This window comes from Protopterus annectens, chromosome 17.part0, assembly GCF_019279795.1.
Source record: "Protopterus annectens isolate FY-2018-M chromosome 17.part0, PAN1.0, whole genome shotgun sequence".
Lineage (NCBI taxonomy): Eukaryota > Metazoa > Chordata > Ceratodontiformes > Protopteridae > Protopterus > Protopterus annectens.
This window is the reverse complement of record NC_056751.1, coordinates 693,516,218-693,535,905: the sequence shown is the minus strand read 5'-3', so window position 1 is coordinate 693,535,905 and position 19,688 is coordinate 693,516,218. Positions and strand designations below refer to the sequence as shown.

Sequence of the window (19,688 nt, the reverse complement as noted above, 5' to 3'; positions counted from 1 at the left end):
AAGAATAGCAAAGCCACAGAAACGGCCAACCAAATTTTTTCCCCAGGAAAGAATTAGCTGTTCTGCAGCTTCACTATTCTTAGCATTCGCTGAATAGTGTTCGATATCAGAACATTCAAAGTTTTAATACTTTGATGTTCTGATATAGACCCTATAGCAGTGTGCCATTTGATAAGGACAAAGCCCGAGGTGAGGCTGTGATTGAACAGGGCGCACAGGTGAGGTGCCAGTTCACTCTGTAGTTCATGCAGAACACAGCCAGGGATATTGTCAGGTCCCATAGAAGCTATATTCTTGGCCTTGGACAGTGCTGTTTTAACCTGTGAGCAGTAATACTGGGTGCCTGGTAATGTACTGGTATTGTGATGGGTCCTTTGGGGGAAGGGGCAAAGTTGAATCTGTCGACCAGTATATTGGCAATATCTGTTATAGGAGGTACCATTGTGCAGTAGCTCAGAGCAAATCTGGGTATTGCCTTGGTGGTTCTTTACATAATTATAGAAGGCCTTGTAGTTGTCTTTACTATCTGCTGCAATTCTGTTTTCATAGCTAGCTTTAGAGGATTTGATGAGGGATCTCAACTTTTTGTTGAGGCTGATAAGGTAGTTTTTCCAGTCTTGGGACTTCACCTTATTCCACATCAGCTTTCTCCTTCTGTTATAGAGTTTGTTTTTGGCAGAGGACCACCAGATTGGCATCCTTTTTTTGGAGGAGAGTGTCTTGGTTCTATTGGGTATGGCAAGATCCATGCATTTGTATACGTGTTTGTACAGTGCATTGATGTATGATTCGGTGGTCATGCAACTATTCTCCATTTGCATGGTGCCATGAAGTTAGCCGCCTCTGTTCTTAGGAGCCCAATGTTAGCTTTGGAGAAGTTTTTCATGGTGGTTACCTTTGCGGGGGTGGGGTGGGATGTGGTTTTTCAAGGTGATTAGTTTGTGGTTGGATCTAACCAGGGAGGAGATGAATATACCAATGGTCACCCATGTTAGTAATGACAAGGTCAAGTATGTTGCTACCTCTAGTGGGGGTAAAAACAAGCTGGTCCAGGGTATTAGAATTAATACATTCCAGGAAACGTTTGGGGTAAAAGATGACTTTTCTGAAGTATAACAAATGGACATAGCAGAGTCACACACATGCTGTGGTGAAAAGGGCAGTTTTTTTTTTTTTTTTTTTTTTTTTTTTCTTTTTGTGGCTGGAAAAATGACTGACTGTGGAATCAACTAACTTTCCCATGGTCAAGCCGAAAATTGTGCCACTTTTCCAGGGAAGACTAGCAGCAAATGCTGGTAAAACGATCAGTCCACAGAAGTTACTTTTGTGACAGGAAAAAAACATTGTAAAAGGCATTTTCAAACACTATGGCAACCGCACAATGGAACATTAAAACCAATTTCTCCACACAAAATATGTTATCAGCTCGTTTACACTAGTTTATAACTGACAGAAAAAAAATGACTGATCCATTTAAAAGTATAGTACACTCTCAAGAAAGTCTGCTAAAACACAACACTCCTAGTTTTAAAATAAGTTTCCTGAAGAAGAAAGTAATACAATATCAGTAAATATAGGAAAATAGAAGATGTTTCCCCAAAGAGAACTTATCTGCCCAACAAGCCCACCATTGTTCCTCAAAAGCCTCAGAGGAGTGACCTCTTTGGCGGCAGTAGCTTCACGCCCAAATGTCTCATTTAGTCAGCTCAGCTTGAGCTGTTCGATAGTGTGAGTGTGTGGAAGGTGGCCCGAAGCTTTGGAAGCTGCCTGGCTGTTGTATCCTTGGCAGGATATAACCCTATATAACTAAGGCTACTGCAGCAGTGATCAGTATGAAGAACATCAATGTGCAGCTGACCTACAACTAAGAATTACCCCTCATGATTCTTAAATTCAGCATTCCTCTAGTCAGGCAATAGAAGGAAGATTATGTTTAAGATAATGTTTATAATAAAGAGTTTAGAATGCTGAGAAAATTATAGGATGACTGTTTAACAAAATATAGTTTAATAGACTTTTTGATTAGTTCACTAAGACTCATTTTAAATTATCTGTTTGTAAATTGCCTTTTAATGTATTTTTAGGTTCTGGAGATCGTGTTCCTAATTATCCAGGTGAGCCTTCTCCAGCTCCTGATGTACCACCTAAAGAAATCACCCCAGCATGGCCCCCAGTGCAACCTCCTGTTTCCAATGCACCAAAGGTAATTATTTCTACAAAATGTTACTGTTAACTTTAGCTTTTTTTACATGACAACTTCCTCTCAGACAACTCTGGAATGCCAGTAGGCTTCTAAATAGATCAAAGACTGTTACTAAATAACACATATATGTAGAATGTGTGTGTTTGTGTGTGTGTGTGTGTGTGTGTGTGTGTGTGTGTGCAAGCATATGTATGTATGCTGCACATGTGTATATGTGTGTGTATGCACGAGCATATGAGTGTGTATGTGTGTGTGTGTGTGTGTGTGTGTGTGTGTGTGTGTGTGTGTGTGTGTGTATGTGTGAATGTGTGTGTATGTGTGTGTGAACATACGTGTGTGTTTTGTGTATATTTGTGTGCACGTGTGTGTGTGTGTGTGTGTGTGTGTGTGTGTGTGTGTGTGTGTGTGTGTGTGTGAGAGAGAGAGTGTCTGTGTGTGTGTGTGTGTGTGTGTGTGTGTGTGTGTGTGTGCAAGCATACATATGTCTGCTGCATGTGTGCATATGTGTGTGTGTATGTGTGTGTGAGCATATGTGTGCATTTTGTTTATATTTGTGTGCATGTGTGTGTTCTATGTGTGTGTGTGTGTGTGTGTGTGTGTGTGTGTGTGTGTGTGTGTGTGTGTATGCTGCATGTGCGTGCACATGTGTGTGTGTGTGTGTGTGTATGCTGCATGTGTGTGCACATGTGTGCATGCGTGTGTGTGTGTGTGTGTGTGTGTGTGTGTGTGTGTGTGTGTTTGTTTGGTCCATGCATGCAAGTATGTGTATGTGTATCCATGTATGAAGCGTGCATGTCTATGGTTATCACTGTGTGTCTGATTTTCTCCTCTTTCCAAATGGATTATTATAGGGATCCCAAAAGCAGAACTGATCCACTGATACTAAAATGGCTTTGGAAGACAAAGGTATAACTAGGGAAAGAAGAGGGCACTATACACATGTTATAGTAACAATGACTAATTCCCGTTCACTAGATTTAAATAATTTTAATGCATGGGCAGCTTCTGGAATTAATAAACCATCCAAGACAACAAAATCCAAACCATTTTCTTAGAAACTGCTGTGACTGACATTGAGACAGGTCTATAATGTAAGTACAGCTATAATGAATAAGACTTCTAGGTAGTTCAGAATAGCTTTGGGCTGAGGTTTCATCTGCTGGAATATAGCAAGATTTTATTAACTGCACAACTGAACTTACACACGCCCTTGTACTGCTGGATCACAAAGTATGTCAGTTTGGCAGGCTCAGTGATGACATCTGTTCAGGATTATGAAAATGCTGGGTATATCAACAATATTACAGTTTAAACAAAGCAGAGATTAGTAGACTCCTATAAAGAGCCTTTGAAATGAAGCCATAAAGCACACTACTTTATATCTAGAAAATCTGAAGGTTTTTCTTCTAAATGTGCAACAATATGTGACTCTTTGGATAGGAGAGATTAAACATGGAAGTACAAACCAGTAAGAGACCAGGAAAAGGTGGCATAGACTGCAACCCAGGGCAACCATTGCATGTTCACAGATTCATCATTAAAACAGCGCTGTGAACTCCAAAAGACCAACAAGTGATGTGTTATTGCAAAAGATGAAGCCCCATACATCTGGTACGTTAAATAAATAAATAGGCACAAGCATCATCTACCAGATAATTTACACTGCAAAAGTTTAGCAAGACAAAACTTATGATGTAATATTCTTCTTGCAGTCTAAGCTGTATACCTCTTGTTTTATTGATTTATGCCCAGGTACCCATGGTTTGTGGAAGTGCCTTGTCCTCATAACTGCTAGACATTTTCTTCCCTACAGATAATTTATCACTACAGATGTTGAGATACCCTGGGCCATTTCACACTTATCTGGTGCTCTCCAATAGCATTTGCTGTCAGAGCTGACATGAGAATACATTTCTGTGACTGTCAGGCAATCAATAAGGTAACAGAGCACCACTAAAATGGTTGGGCCTGTTATCACTCTTTCATGGAACTGTGAACTCAGTCATAAGATGTATTGTCAATAATGGAATGAATCAGTTTTAGATGCCATAGAGACAGTATGATTTTTGGCTATTCTGTAGCATGAATTGACAGAAAATGTCCTGTGTGGTACAAAACAAATCCTGAGGTTAGACATCCATGCCTGGGGTGAAGAATATTAAACTGACAAAAACTGGCAAAGGTTTTTTAACATACAAGCCATGCTCAAGGTATTTCTTTTCGATGGAACAGCAAAAGGATTTTCATTTATTTCTGTCAGTAATAAAATGTAAATATATTTCTCACTTGTAACACTCACAAATGAACAAGACTGATAATGTTTATGGTAAGGGTCTGACATGGTGACCGCCATACCAGACTCAGGTGGGCAGTATAGCAAGCTGAGGGCACTGGGTAGAAAGTAAATCTCACATATTCAGTCAAATAATTCTAAGATATGCCACTCGAATTTTACCATTTGGAAACTGATAAATGGATTTTGGGCTGTTGGTTGCCTGGTTAAAACTGTGGAGAATGCAGGGCTATGTCACTAGCACCATTTGAGTGAGTACAGCTGTGTCTCACGCACTGGACTCTGGACATATCTAGCTCAACCACAACGATTGCTTCATATGAAATGAGAACTATCAATTTTGAAACTGAAGTGAGCAAGCACTCGAGGCATTTCATGTGTCAGCTATAACATAACCACAATTAAAATATTTCTAAATGCATGCATCCATATTCTGTCAATTAGGCATGCAACAGACAATGATTATTGTACATTAGTTAATCTTTAAAGGGCACAGGTGGCTGTGTGTAAAGTTGCAATGAAGATCATAGTGAAAAGACATAATATGTAGCATAATTCAACTTTGAAAAATCAAAACCCATAATTATTAAATGGCAATACTGAAAAACTAGCTATGCAAATGGCTCATCTTCACTGGCTGTGCAGTGTAGGACAGAGCCCTCACTATGACACTTTTGACCTCGGATCATGTAGCAGGTCAAGCACTATAACAAACAATTGAGGCCAGGGAAACTGAATGCCTGAGCTCACAAGTTTCTATGAAAGTGAGAGTGCAGGATAGAAACATGCTCCGTTGAGTTTCATAGTGGAACTCAAAGAGATAATGAATACATTTGCCTCAAGTGAGCAACGTTTTTGTTGGCTTGCCTAATTGGCAGAAGCAAGTAACCATACTGTGAAATGCATATCACATGCACAACCCTAGAAATGTCACTGGTTACACATGGAAAAAACATTAAAGCACAAGTACCACTCCTGGCAGGTTTGAACCTTAGTCCTTGGAAATGAGTAGTGTTTAGGATTGTTGCTGCCTGGAGAATGAATGTGAGTGTGAATCATCTAATGCATTTGCTAGACTTGCAATTAATGTCAGAGATTACAATATATAGCAAAGAAGTGAGGAGGAGGAGGAGGGATATAAGCCCCTCACAGCATGCTGTATCTTTTATTATTATGCCCTGATCTTATTCAGAGTGAGGTACGTACAACTTGGTAGCACAATGACTTAGTGATTATGATCTATGACTCTCAGCTTCGGGGTTCATTCCTGATCTTTGGCTAATATTTCAATGTATATATTTTACATGCTTACCTTAAGTTGACATTATTTTAAGTTATTTTGGTTTCCTCTCACATCCTAAAAACATAGGGGCTAGTTATCTTCTGTAAAGTGTTCAAATGTATGGCCTTTACCTTTGATACTGTGGCAGAGACCATTGCTGAAAAGGGTCCATGATGACCAGTTTACTTAACTGATAAAGAAATGTATAAATTAATCATCATCCTCATCCTCATCAACCCCCTTTTTTGCATTTTCTACATGGGGTCAAGGTGTCTTGTCATCTGTCGCAATCCCACTGTCCTACCTTCTTCGATAGTCGCCCCCGATTGGTGTTGATCTTCTGTCATGCAATCCATTCATCTCTTTGCTGGACACCCTTTTTATCTCTTATGTTCTTCCAGTCTCTCCCAAATTGTTAATGCTTTCCTTCATAAGTGCCCTAACTACCGTAACCCATTTTCTTTGACCTTCTCTTCCAATTAGTGTTACTTTGATTTCTTTTCTGATGTCATTATTTCTTCATCTGTCACACAGTGTGCTTCCTACCACCTAGCTCAGGCACTTCATCTCCATCACTTAAAGCTTCTTCAGTTGCTCTGCCTTCACCACCCAGGTTTCTGTACCATACAGTAATACTGGTCACACCACTGTTTTGAACACCTTACTTCTCAGCTTCTTTGGCATTCTTCTTTCACACAATACCCCTGACACACTATGCCAGATGGCTGCAGACCCCCTGATACTTGCTTTGACCCTCTCATTCATACTTCCCTTCTCCTCAACCACACCTCCCAGATATCTGAAGCTGTTAACTTGTTCCCCTATTTTCTTGTTTTTCAGTTTATTACTTCTTCCTATGATTTCCCCCATTTGCTGCCATGACAACTGCCTTGTCTGTACTCAGTTTCTCCCACGAACCTTCAGGTTTGCATGTTTGCATTCCATTTTCCTATCATTTGCTGACGTTCTTGTTTGGAGTCTGCATATAATGCCATGATGTTTGTATAGCTTTGTTGATCTGCTTTCCCTGTCCTGTTTGCTAATATTGGCCATCACTAATATGAACAGCAGTGGACTCAGACCTCAACCTTGATACACACCTACTTCCATGCTTAGTGGGAGCCCCTCTTTAAGTCCAAAAGCTGTTCATACTTGTGGCATTGGGTCCTTTTACATAGCCCTTGCCAATTCAACCAATGCTTCTGGGACTACAAACCATCACAGGAATGTCCAAATCAGCTTTCTTGGGACCTTGTTATATGCTTTCTCCAAGTCTAAGAATGCCAGGTTGGTCTTTTTCTTCAACTTTGTGCTGCATCCTGATCTGAATCCAAACTATATCTGAGTTTTACTTAATAATGCCTTTCCTCATCTTTTCTTCTCTTGCCATAAGTCAGATTTCTGAATTATTATTCGGTCAAATCTTTATTTCTGTTGTTACTAATCCTAAAAGTATCATGGTGCATTACAAAATTGCACCTAGACGTTAAATAAATATAGAGCAGAGGCAAAGAGAAATTAAGTAATACATAATGGCTCTTAACATTGTACAAATTAAAATATAAACAAGATGAAAATATTGCCAAAATATTTAAACATATGTCATTGACTATCCAAGGCTTAAATTGGTTTATAAGTCTTAGAAAGTAAAACTCTTAGAAGCTATGAGTCTTCACTGGGGACATGAAAAGCCTCCCCAACTGTTAACGACTGACATTTCTGAAGATCATCGGTAACAGCATAAGACGCTTTTCTAGAGATTGAATTATAATCTTCAGTATATTTTGTGGACCTGTGAAAGAGATGATTCATTTCTGTGACCCAGATCACTGAAGAAGGATGCCAAGTTGTTGTTCATAGTTTCATAGGCAGGTACTACGCTATCTGCCCGAGGGCATTTATAAGCCTAGCCAGAGTGTGTTGGCTTTCGCTGCCTCATTGATTAATTAACTGATCCTCTGTCAAGCTATCAATGGCTACACAGAAATTCTAAAAAGTACTCTGTAGAGAGACAACCACGACTTCAGTTAAGTTAATATTCAGTGAAAAACACAAATAAATTAAATACAGTACTATTTGCAAAAGAGCAGTTGAAAGTGTACTTAAATTCAGTTATACGTCCGGCTGATTTCAGGTAGATGTTAGCCGGCCAAAGCTCTGATATTAAGTAGAGATAACTCAAAATGTACCACTTATATAAGGCAAGAATGTTAGTGATGAGCGGAAACTACCCCACTGCTATCAATAGCTACACAGATATTCAAAATAGTACTCTGTAGAGAGACAGCCACAACTTCATTTGAGTTAATATTCAGTGAAAAACACAAATAAATAAATTAAATACAGTACTATATGAAAAAGAGCAGATAAAAGTGTACTTAAATTCACTTATACGTCCAGCTGATTTCATGTAGATGTTAGCCAGCCAAAGCTCTGATATTAAGCAGAGATAACTCAAAATGTACCACTTATATAAGGCAAGACAGAATGTCAGTGATGAGCTGAAACTACCCCCCACTGCTATCAATGGCTACACAGAAATTTTAAAAAATACTCTGTAGAGGGACAGCAACAACTTCAGTTGAGTTATTATTCAGTGAAAAACACAGATAAATAAATTAAATACAGTAATTTTTGCAAAAGAGCAGCTAAAAGTGTACTTAAATTCAGTTATATGACCAGCTGATTTCAGGTAGATGTTAGCCAGCCAAAGTTCTGATATTAAGCAGAGATAACTCAAAATATACCACTTATATAAGGCAAGACAGAATGTAAGCGATGAGCTGAAACTACCCCCCCCCCACTGCTATCAATGGCTACACAGAAATTCTAAAAAGTACTCTGTAGAGAGACAGCCACAACTTCAGTTGTGTTAATATTCAGTGAAAAACACAAATAAATGAATTAAATACTGTACTATATGCAAAAGAGCAGATAAAAGTGTACTTAAATTCATTTATACGTCCAGCTGATTTCAGGTAGATGTTAGCCGGCCAAAGCTCTGATATTAAGCAGAGATAACTCAAAATGTACCACTTATATAAGGCAAGAATATCAGTGATGAGCTGAAACTACCCCCCACTGCTACCAATGGCTACACAAAAATTCTAAAAAGTTCTCTGTAGAGAGACAGCCACAACTTCAGTTGAGTTAATATTCAGTGAAAAACACAAATAAATAATTTGAATACAATACTATATGCAAAAGAGCAGGTAAAAGTGTACTTAGTTTCACTTATATGTCCAGCTGATTTCAGGTAAATGTTAGCCGGCCAAAGCTATGATATTAAGCAGAGATAACTCAAAATTTACCATTTATATAAGGGAAGACAGAATGTCAATGATGAGCTGTAACTACCCCCACTTCTGTCAATGGCTACACAGGAATTCTAAAAAGTACTCTGTAGAGAGACAGCCACAATTTCACTTGAGTTAATATTCAGTGAAAAACACAAATAAATAAATTAAATACAGTACTATATGCAAAAGAGCAGATAAAAGTGTACTTAAATTCACTTATACATCCAGCTGATTTCAGATAGATGTTAGCCGGCTAAAGCTCTGATATTAAGCAGAGATAACTCAAAATGTGTTGTATATGTCTAAATACATTGTTATTTTAACAGTTTACAGTCACTCCATTACATTATAAACAGACTGAAAAACTAAAAAAGCACACCATAAAACGCCAAACTGAAAAAAACGTATGATCAAAGCCAAAGACCACAATGAGACACAATAAACTTAGCGCTTTCATCCACTTTAATGACGTGAACTTCATCAGAAAACAAGAACAATCACCTACCCCTCATATAAATACTTAATTACAGGAAATGATGTAACAAATGTTATGATTTAAATTCTTACTATAAAAAACTACAACAAATTTAAAAAGATGAATGATAAACTAATGATGAAAAAATATATATATAAGTTAATAATAAAAAAATATATATATATACTTATATGCATACATGTACGTGTGCACAAACATACGTGTGCCCACGTTTATATATACACACACACGCGCGCACACACACATATATATATGCGTGTGTATATACCATATGTGTGCATCCATTGTGTAAATAAGTTTTTACATGTGAATTCATATTAGCTATACATAAGAAAACACTTTATATTGATGACCTCATTCAACCCTGGGAATACATCAGCTCCAAACAGGAGCTGCCACAAAGCCTCCTTTTGTTCCAATTTATTGTTCGTATCACCTATGAATGTTCCCTTCTCAACGTAATCTAAAACAAAAAAATTCAAATTTCTTGAAATCTGTACAGGAAAGTGCATGTCTAGCTAAAGAATTGTTTTTATCTTTTTTCTTTATAGCTAAGACATGCTCATAAATCCTACGTTTGAAGACTCTTTTAGTTTTCCCAATGTAATAATTTTTGCATGTAGAACAGATAGCTATGTACACTGCAGTCTCACTGTGACAGTTGTTAACATCTTTGGGTCCATCACCAAAGTTCACATACAAGAAGGTGACAAACATCAAGCAGATGTTAGAAACATCTAACAGGTTAGATAAACGCAATGACAGGATGGTTAGCAACAAAAAGGGCACGTTTGCATGTAAAGATTGCAAACAATGTAGGTTTATCAGTAATTCATCCTTTGTCACAATGGAACATTTGGGACAGACCTTTTGGGCTAACAAATATTTCAGTTGTCACAGTGAGAATGTAGTGTACATAGCTATCTGTTCTACATGCAAAAATTATTACATTGGGAAAACTAAAAGAGTCTTAAAACACATTACATTATAGATATAAACATGGAGCCCACAATGGGACAATATTGACACAGTACTACTCATGAGCAGAAAAAAGGGGTCAGTGATGCATAATGCAAGTTTTGAAAATAACCTAAAACATTGCTTTTTGCAGGAGGCCAAGCCATTTGCACCCCTAATTATAAGTACTAACTCTGAGCTTACACAATGTCAGAGAAAGGGCTTATTTCCCAACTCTGAAAATTGTGAAAAATCCCTAATACCTGTCAACCTCTGTATAGCTGACTAAATTTTTTCAGCTAAACAGATGTCATTGAAAGGGGTGGGGGGTTGTCCATATTCAGTTCCCCTATTTTTTTTTTTTTTTTTTTGCTGAGTACAAGGTCTCTGCATCACAGATCCCTGCCAGTCTGACTGTACTAAATCCTATGACATTTCTTGCTGTGTGAAAATGATTCTGTGATAACCACCAAATTGTATGGTATTTCATTTCTAGCATCGAACCAATGAAAATCCTATGGAAAGACAAAAATATGATTAATTTCTAATAGCAGCAAGAAAACTGTCTGCAAAAATGATACTGATTAGTCATATCACATTACTCTGCTCTTTACTGACATGAGGGACCGCAATATGCTGAAAATCCATAATGAACTCAGTATTAGCTTTACTATAGGCTCTATGTCCAGAATTACAGCAATTATTTTGTAATAGTCTGTTTGGGAGAGACGTGCAATAAAGTTATTTTACTGAGTTGAACTATTACCAGCAACTTCCTAATGACATTAGCATGCATCAATTGTTCTCTTTCAGGTACCACAACCTCCTGTGGAAAATCCACCTCAGGAAATTCCTACAAAAGCACCACAGCCATTGCCATCAACTGGACCTGGAGAGCCACCAGTTTATACAATACCACATCATCCAGAAGAACCATCACCACCTGAAGGGAACCCACCTCAACCAGCTGAACCAACAACTAAGCAAGTAATTGAGCCATTAGAAACAGCAGTCCCTCCACCATTGATGCCATCAGTAGGACCTTCACCAACCAAAGAAAAACAAGTCTATCCAACATTACCTTGGCCAGGCAAAGCAACACCAACAAAAATAATTCCACCACCAGAAACAGGGGGCCCACGTTGGTTTCCTCCAGGAAAAGAGATATCACCACCTATAGAATGGCCAGCCCACTCAGAACCAGCTAATACAGAACCTATAGAAGAAATTCCACCACCAGAAACAGAACCCCCTCAACGGAATCAACCACCAAAAAAGACATCACCATCCACAGAATGGCCAGCCCACTCAGGACCTCCACCACAGGTACCTTCAACAAAAATACATGTAAATCCACCAAATGTTTTTATGACCTTGCACCTGAGAATATAAGTATCTTGTTTGGTTATCCTGGTTAGCTTTATCAGCTTTTCTGAATGTTCATTCCTCAGAGTGTACTTGCCATTTTTACATCTTCTGGTAATTTATTATAAATTCTGAAATTAGTGATGTTGTGTTTTCTAATCATATAAGCAATATCTTGTTAACTCTGAGGTCTTTTCTGCTTTCCCAGATACTTTTGAGTGTTATTTTTACCTGCAGGAGTCTGGTTATCAGTAAAAGAAACAGAGGTGATGTTCTGAATAATTAATGTTGAGAACTTGCAGGGTATAGGTCTGGACTGATTCTTGCCATAGGTAGAGGCCACCATGGGGTAACACATTTAGTTACACTCACAATATGGTTCTTTGTCATGTACCTGAAGATTCCTGTTTTTATCTGGGACAGGTAGGTGTGACCTCTCAAGGGCAGGATGATGTGCTTGAGGCCCAAGTGGATCAAGAACAAGCCCTTTATTATACCAGGCATACTCCATGATATTGATCTGGCATTTATTACCCAACCTTTGCTTGATGCAATTATGAGGTTATTCTTGTGGCAGTTGAACCTCGTGGGATTTGGGCCATGCAGTATGCTTTAATTATCTTCTTGGAATGAGAGACTGGCATTGCTATTGTGTCTTAGTCTTTTTATATCTTTCTTTAGGATTTCACATGGTAGATCATGGTAGATCATGTGATCCTATTAGGCCATTTGTGTCATATTTGAGTCACAAATCACATAGTGTTGAAATGGTTTATTTCCTATATTTCTGGTCACATTCAAAATGGTGTGTTTAGAGTTATCAGACCCTCTCCCTTCTTTCTGACATAGGGGTTCCTCAGGACCCAGTTTTGGACCTGTCGCTTTTCACTGTGTATATACTGCCACTTGGAGGTGTTAAATGATGGTCCATTGTAATGCTGATTATACAGAGCTATACCCCCTTATTTCCTGAGATTCTATGTCTGTCTTAAACAAGAATAGCTTCAGATTTGGAATACATTTATAATCAGATGGTTAATATTTGGTTGACACTCAACACCTCCAAGACAGTGGTGATAGCTATTCATGTCTCCATTTATTATTCACCTGTTGCAGTTTTGCCCACTGAAGTACAAAATTTAGGGTTTATAATTGACAATCAGCTAAACCCTATTGAATCGGTGTCTGCTGCTCTCAAGTCCATGTTTTCATATGAGAAATACCTCCTTTATTAAGAACCCTATTAATCAACAGATCTTTCTGTGGTGGTCCCTGCTTTGATCACCTCTAGGATGGACTACTGTAATATCACATACCTGAGATTTCCAGACTCTGAACTTGACTGTCTATATTGGACACAAAATTCTGCAGCCTGGCTTTTTACTGGGGTATCATGTTACCATCATATTACACTAGTTTTGCTGAACTTACACTGACGGCCACTTCAGTCACATGCTGCTTACAAGATCCAAATCTTGGATCATCTTGTCCAGTGTGATATTGGCCATCCTTAGCATGTGGAGCTACATGTCAGGTGCCCACTTGCCTATGCCCTCTGCTATTTCACCCATGCACTTTTAAAGATTTCAGGGTCTGGCTAAAATAATCTGTTCAGTGTTCTTTTGCTTACGCAGGACCATGTTTGGAGCCTCTTACTAAGGTGATTGAGGATGACCATGTCCCTTACTAGTTTTTAAGAGATCCCTTAAAATATATCTGTTTGACATATGCATGAGGATTAATTTGCTTTAGCATTTTAATTTTATTATATTGTTACCTTATTGTGCTTAGCAAATATGCACTTTAATAAACCTGAATTTGAATTTGAATTTAACCCCAAAAATGGGAGTCAGCATCAGAATCTTCAGGTTGCACATCACAATCTGCAGAAGAACCATCTAAATGAAGTTTCTAAAATATTAAATAAATACAATTACTTTATTAGCAGATATCCCAGATCAGAAACACACAAAAAACAATTAGAAAGACCACATCAAAATCCAAAATATCTATAAAAGCATACTTGTAATCTTTCCTTTCATCAAAGAGATATGCAGTGCTGTTCAGTAAAAAAAAAATATATATATATAATATATACATATATATATCTATATATAGATATATATAGATATATATATGAATATATAGATAGTATTTAAGTTAATTGGCATTTGAATGTGCACTGGCTTATGACTGGACTCATCACTGTAGCTTGACTAGAGAGTTTAGCTAAAACACTCAGATTATGAGATGGTCTGTTAAGTATTTATATTTGTATAAATGCCAAATAAGGTAAATATGGTACAGACAGAAAAGCAAAACTTCAATATCAGATGCATATATGGACCCAACCAGGGAGATAAGTGACAAAACACAGAAACAACCATACAAAAACATTTGTCAAACTTCATTACTATGGTGTTTAATCTGTGAGTCATTTGCAGAGCTCTCAACTGTTCCTGTTTTAGAGGAACAGTTCTATTTTCAGGCCTGATGAGCTATTTTGTGTCTTTAGTGTCAAATTTGATTTACCCCTTCACACAGTTTTCTGAATCCCCCTCATGACACAAGATTTTTAAAGTGGTCTAAAACACAGAAAGCCAGACTACATGACCAACATACCAGTGACACCAATAATTTAAAGAAAGAGAACACACATCTTACATCTCCCATTTTCAGAAACACAAATATTAACCTTGTGTGGTAGAGTTTTGCAGTATAATTCATTCAAGTCTACAGATCTTACACGGTCTCCTTGATAAAGTGGCTCTATGTCACCATCATTTTGGTCAGTCTGGTTTTTAAAATTGTTCCTGACTAATAAATATCCCACATTCGTACTGAAAGCAGGAAAAGCCATGTCTTATTTGGCATTCAGATTTTATGCTAATTAAATTTGCAGATTATTGGCTCGATGTGCCTGCTTTTCAAGGACCTTTGTTCCTGTTTTCAATGTCTTCACATTGAGAGGCATGATTCTGCATCCAAGAGCTAGTTTTGCCAGAATGCTTCTATTTTTTCAGGGGTACATTTTTGACATGAAATGACTACCTGACAAAGTGAGATTTGCATATATTTTTGTACAATACTGTTTAGCTTCAACTGAGATTTACTCTTCAAAATCTTAGATGCTACATGAAAATAATTGCTGTTTTTAAATCTGCTAACTGCAATTAGATTCAGGTTTTCTATCTTGAGGTTCAGACAATATAGAAATTTGCAGTATTTTGTGTTTATTATCTTCTTAACAGCTTAAAGAATGAAGAGATAACTGCTTCTTTTCTTCTGCATGGAAGATGTTAGTGTAGCCGACACTACCTTGTTATGTATGTGTGGGCATACCCATGCATACACATTAACGTGGGAGCAGTACACATTTTATTTACATTTACTATGTATATGTGCATGCAGGTGTGTGTGTGTGTGTGTGTGTGTGTGTGTGTGTGTGTGTGTGTGTGTGTGTGTGTGTGTGTGTGTGTGTGTGAGCACCCTTGCGTGCACAGGCATATGTGTGCATGCACATGCAAGAAAATGGATATGTGACAGTGTGTATACTCAGGTGCATTTATGCATTTGTGCGTGTGTGTGTGTGTGTGTGTGTGTGTGTGTGTGTGTGTGTGTGTGTGTGTGTGTGTGTGAGAGAGCACTTCTGTCCACAGGCATGTGCAAATGTATGGGTGACTGTGTGTATGCTCAGGTGCATTTGTGCATATGCATATGTGTGTGTGTGTGTGTGTGTGTGTGTGTGTGTGTGTGTGTGTGTGTGTGTGTGTGTGTGTGTGTCTGTGTGTGCGCATGTGCGCATGTATATCATTATAGAAGAATGACATTAGTTTATTCAGGAAAGTAATACAATGCTCTTTTTTATTATTCTTTCATCATCCATTTCTATCTTGTGTAGGTTTTCTATTATTTTAATATGCTGCTTGGAGCATAATTTGTTGAATACAGGAAGAATGCTGAATGACTGGAACTTAATATGCAAAATTAACCTATTCTGTGTCATACAGCGATAGAGCCTTGACTGCCACAAAGATGACTGAATTACAATAAGCAGTTCAAGAGCTGGAGTAGTTGTGGTCCGGAGAAGGAAAGTAGAGGATATTTTGTCTCATCTCCTCGGAGGGTGGAACATGGGATAGTGGATGCAACTACATACCTCCCAGTGGAGGCAGGTACCCAGATCTGATTGCAATGCAGTCTACACTTCCTTTACTATTTGGGGATATAGACTGTGATATATCTTCAAGTGCAGTGATGCAAAGGATGACACATGCATGCTCTGCCAAGGTTTGAGTGCCAATGCCCAGCATACGTAAAAGAACAATCTTTTGTCTAGGTTGCATATATGATGTCAGCCACTTGACTTTAATGCCAGAATATGGGCGGTAGTCTCATATGGAAAATGCAACAAGATACTCTGTTCCTGAAGAGAGGGGCTCACCTCTCATAAGGGACATGGATGTGTTTCAGTGGTCCACAAGGGTGGGAAGAATATGATTTCAAGAAGAGAGGAGAGGGAGGCAGTAGCTCAGCAGTCAAATGGTCTGAAAAATGAAATTTCACTTGGAAATGAGGTTTGAGTTAATGGCATTATAAAGAAGGGGGAGAAAATGTATGGCTGCAGGTGAAGATGTTATGAAAAACACAGATGCTCAACCATATTGGTACACACTTGCAAAAGCAGAGACATAAGCTGTTTCACTTTTTTAAGTGTGTTTGTGATGAATAATGTGCGTTCTCCCTTTGCTTTGATAAAGGCCCTGTGATCTCCGACAGTCTTGGTAATTACCTTCTAATTTCTAACTTTGTCATTATTGGTAATGTTATTGCTCACATAATGATCTGATTTGACTGGAGTATTAAATTTACGATCCATTCTAGTTTGTTTTCCACACAAGACATAATACACAAATAAGCCTCACTAGGGTCATGAATGATGTCCTCATGGGTAGAGATTAATTTCATTTGTCCTTGCTAGTATGTCTTGATCTTTGTTCAGCATTGAATATAAAGAATAAGAATATCATCCAGGATCATTTTCCAGCCTACAGTATAGTACGTTTGGGCCCTTTATTTCTTTTTATGTTTACCTCCTTCCACTGGGTGAGCTCAGTCATGGGATAGCTTAAAAATACCGCATTTATGTTAACGAGTCTCAACTTTGCCTCTCCTTTTTTTTCCAGAGAAGTTGTCTTCTGTGAATTCTTCTGACAAGGACTTAGAATGCATCCAAAGTCCATGTCAACTCATACAACTTTGAGGCAATTGGACTCACCAATTTTAAATCCTGTAGTCATTTATGGTGGTGATAGTTTGGAATTTGTTGATAATTTTGTGTTTTTCTGCAACAGACTGACATCGGTTTACTGCAGTTTCCATTACCAAGGGCTTCCTAACACAGAACCTGATAATTTGCACTTTATGCAGAACTGTGAAGCTCACTTACCAACTACACCAGTCTTGTGCTGACTTGTTATAATGGTCTCGTATTACCTTTAGAGTTTTTATGGCAGTCTGTTAGACCCTACATAATATGGGTCCGTCTCACCAGATATAGTTCTGGGTCTGTATAACCCAGTTTGATTTTTATGTTACTTTTCCTTCAAGTCATTAGGAAGTTCCTAGCATCATTTAGATTCTTATGATGCTTGTGCCTTTCTGTTATCAGCCTTCCTCTAGAACATTCTTCATCAATGGGTATTACTGTCTCCCAAACTGTCTAGCTTAAAAAGGTCACTGAAGACCCATCTATCTGATCTTTTATTTTAATATTCTCCTCTTATGGTATTTATTTTGCCCCAGCCAAAACTTTTTAAAGTTTGTAAATTTTAATTTTAATCATATTGTTTTAACATTTTTTTCAGTGCTTTGAATTCTGTCTCTTCAGTAAATAGAAACTGAATTTGAATTTAGTAAGTCAGAACATGTCACTGACCATGTACTTCATACATTGTTATGGGCATATTGGCTACAGCTGCATTACTACAATCTATGCTCTAACAAGTACATGCTGCCTGTAAATAATCACAACATCCTTAATCTGGTTTAAAAATACTCCATGAATGCAAAAGTGAAGCAAAAACGATGTTCTCATTTCACTCCATTTCCTGCAGACATTCTTTTAAAGCCATGGTGATGACAAAGCACCTGATGCAAATCATAATAGTATTACAGGGCACTGTTTAAACAAATGAGGCAAACTCTGCAGTGTCCAGAAGAACTCGGGTCAAATCACTTTGTACAGACTTATAGCACACAAGTTCCTTGATTAAACTTTCACGGATACTTCATAAAGACAGGCAATTGTTCCAAGAAAAAATGCAGAACTGCAGTACATAGGGTAGTGGACAGCGAGACTTTAGAAGTTTAAACATGAGCCTAGCAAACAATTTTATTATGAATATCATTAAATGGAGACTCAAAGTCCTTCTGAATTTTTTGTTTTTGTTCTCCACTGGAAACACATTGGAAAACAGAGAATGAACCACTCTTAGAACAAAGAAGCAAGCTGCAAAGTTTGAGTTGTAGTCTGATTGTTGCATTCCGTTTTCTGGTTAAGTGTAATCTGATCAGGACTGGTGATAGTTCTAATGATGACAGAAATAGCTACACATTATAAGGGGGTATCAGTGGTACAGCAGACAGCATCATCACCTCACAGCTTGATGTTCTGTAGTTCAATTCTAGGCTGGGTAACTTCTGTACATGGTTTGCATGCCCCTGTTTGCATGGGTTTTCTGCAGCTGCTCCACTTTCCTTCCACATTTCAAAGACATGCAGTAAGTGGATTGGACACTCCAAATTGGTTATAGGTGTGATTGTGTAGTATGGAAGAAGAACTGCTGCAGAGCTAGCCACCTGCCCGTGTGAACTTCGGATCGTGTTGATTGTCACACATCAGCCCCATGTGAGAAAAGGGGTTGTGGATGGATGGATATTGGCATGAAATAATAATGACTAGAATCTAGAGTAAACTGCCCTTAATGATATTCAGTTGTAATTTGTCGCAATAGCTGTAGCTTGTCACATGGTTTATTCCCAAAGTTCTAGTAACATTAGTACAAAGTACCTGTAAAACAATGCCTTGCAGCTGATATAAGGTCATGGAATTTGTAAGTGGGGAGACAATGATTGAATCGTGTCTTCCATTAGTCTCAACTGATCCAGCATCCTAGGTGGCAGTCATAGTAGAGGCGAAAAAGCAATTTCTGTATCTTGATTTGCTACCTTCCATGTGACATATAGTGCATCCCCAGCTATAAATAACGTCTGAAAAGTCTTGCACACCCTAGAGATATGTGTCACAACATCAAAATTAGATCTGGGCACCTTAGCCAACTAGAACAGATTTATAGGTTCATAGGTAGATACTAGGCAAACAACCATTAAGGCCATAAGGAGCCCTGTACAGTCAAACCCTTGGAATTACTGTGTGATTCAATTGTTTAACTCAGTCTAATTTTGGCAGTTCTGTATGATAAGACTCATGATGTCCCTGTGGGAGAGGGAAGATACTTGTTTGATTTATTTGTCATTTATATTTCAGTACTGCTTTTCACCATATTGTACCATTTGTGCAGTTCACTTTTTGTTCTCAGATTTAAAAGTGGCATTGGATATTTCATTACAAAGTGTGTTTGTATAGTACTGCCTATCATATTTTGGAAAATTAGTTGAGCACTTTGAATGGATTATGCCACTGACAAAGGCTTTTTGACCTTTTTTTCAGCCTGGATGTGAAAATGTGCAGTGTCCACCTAGGAAACAATGTAAACATGGTCAGAGTGTAA

At 38.0% G+C, this 19,688-nt stretch overlaps 1 protein-coding gene across 3 annotated transcripts in view; it reads left to right on the top strand.

The window, feature by feature from the left end:
* LOC122791664 overlaps window positions 1-19,688 on the top strand; it is a 384,215-nt gene that overhangs the window by 344,405 nt on the left and 20,122 nt on the right. For all 3 annotated transcript variants that reach the window (XM_044059492.1, XM_044059493.1, XM_044059489.1), the window contains 3 exons: window positions 2,085-2,203; window positions 11,344-11,856; window positions 19,628-19,688. The exon at window positions 19,628-19,688 is cut by the window's right edge and continues 48 nt beyond it. In XM_044059492.1, the coding sequence (XP_043915427.1) occupies window positions 2,085-2,203; window positions 11,344-11,856; window positions 19,628-19,688 (693 nt within the window). The remainder of the gene's footprint in view (window positions 1-2,084; window positions 2,204-11,343; window positions 11,857-19,627) is intronic.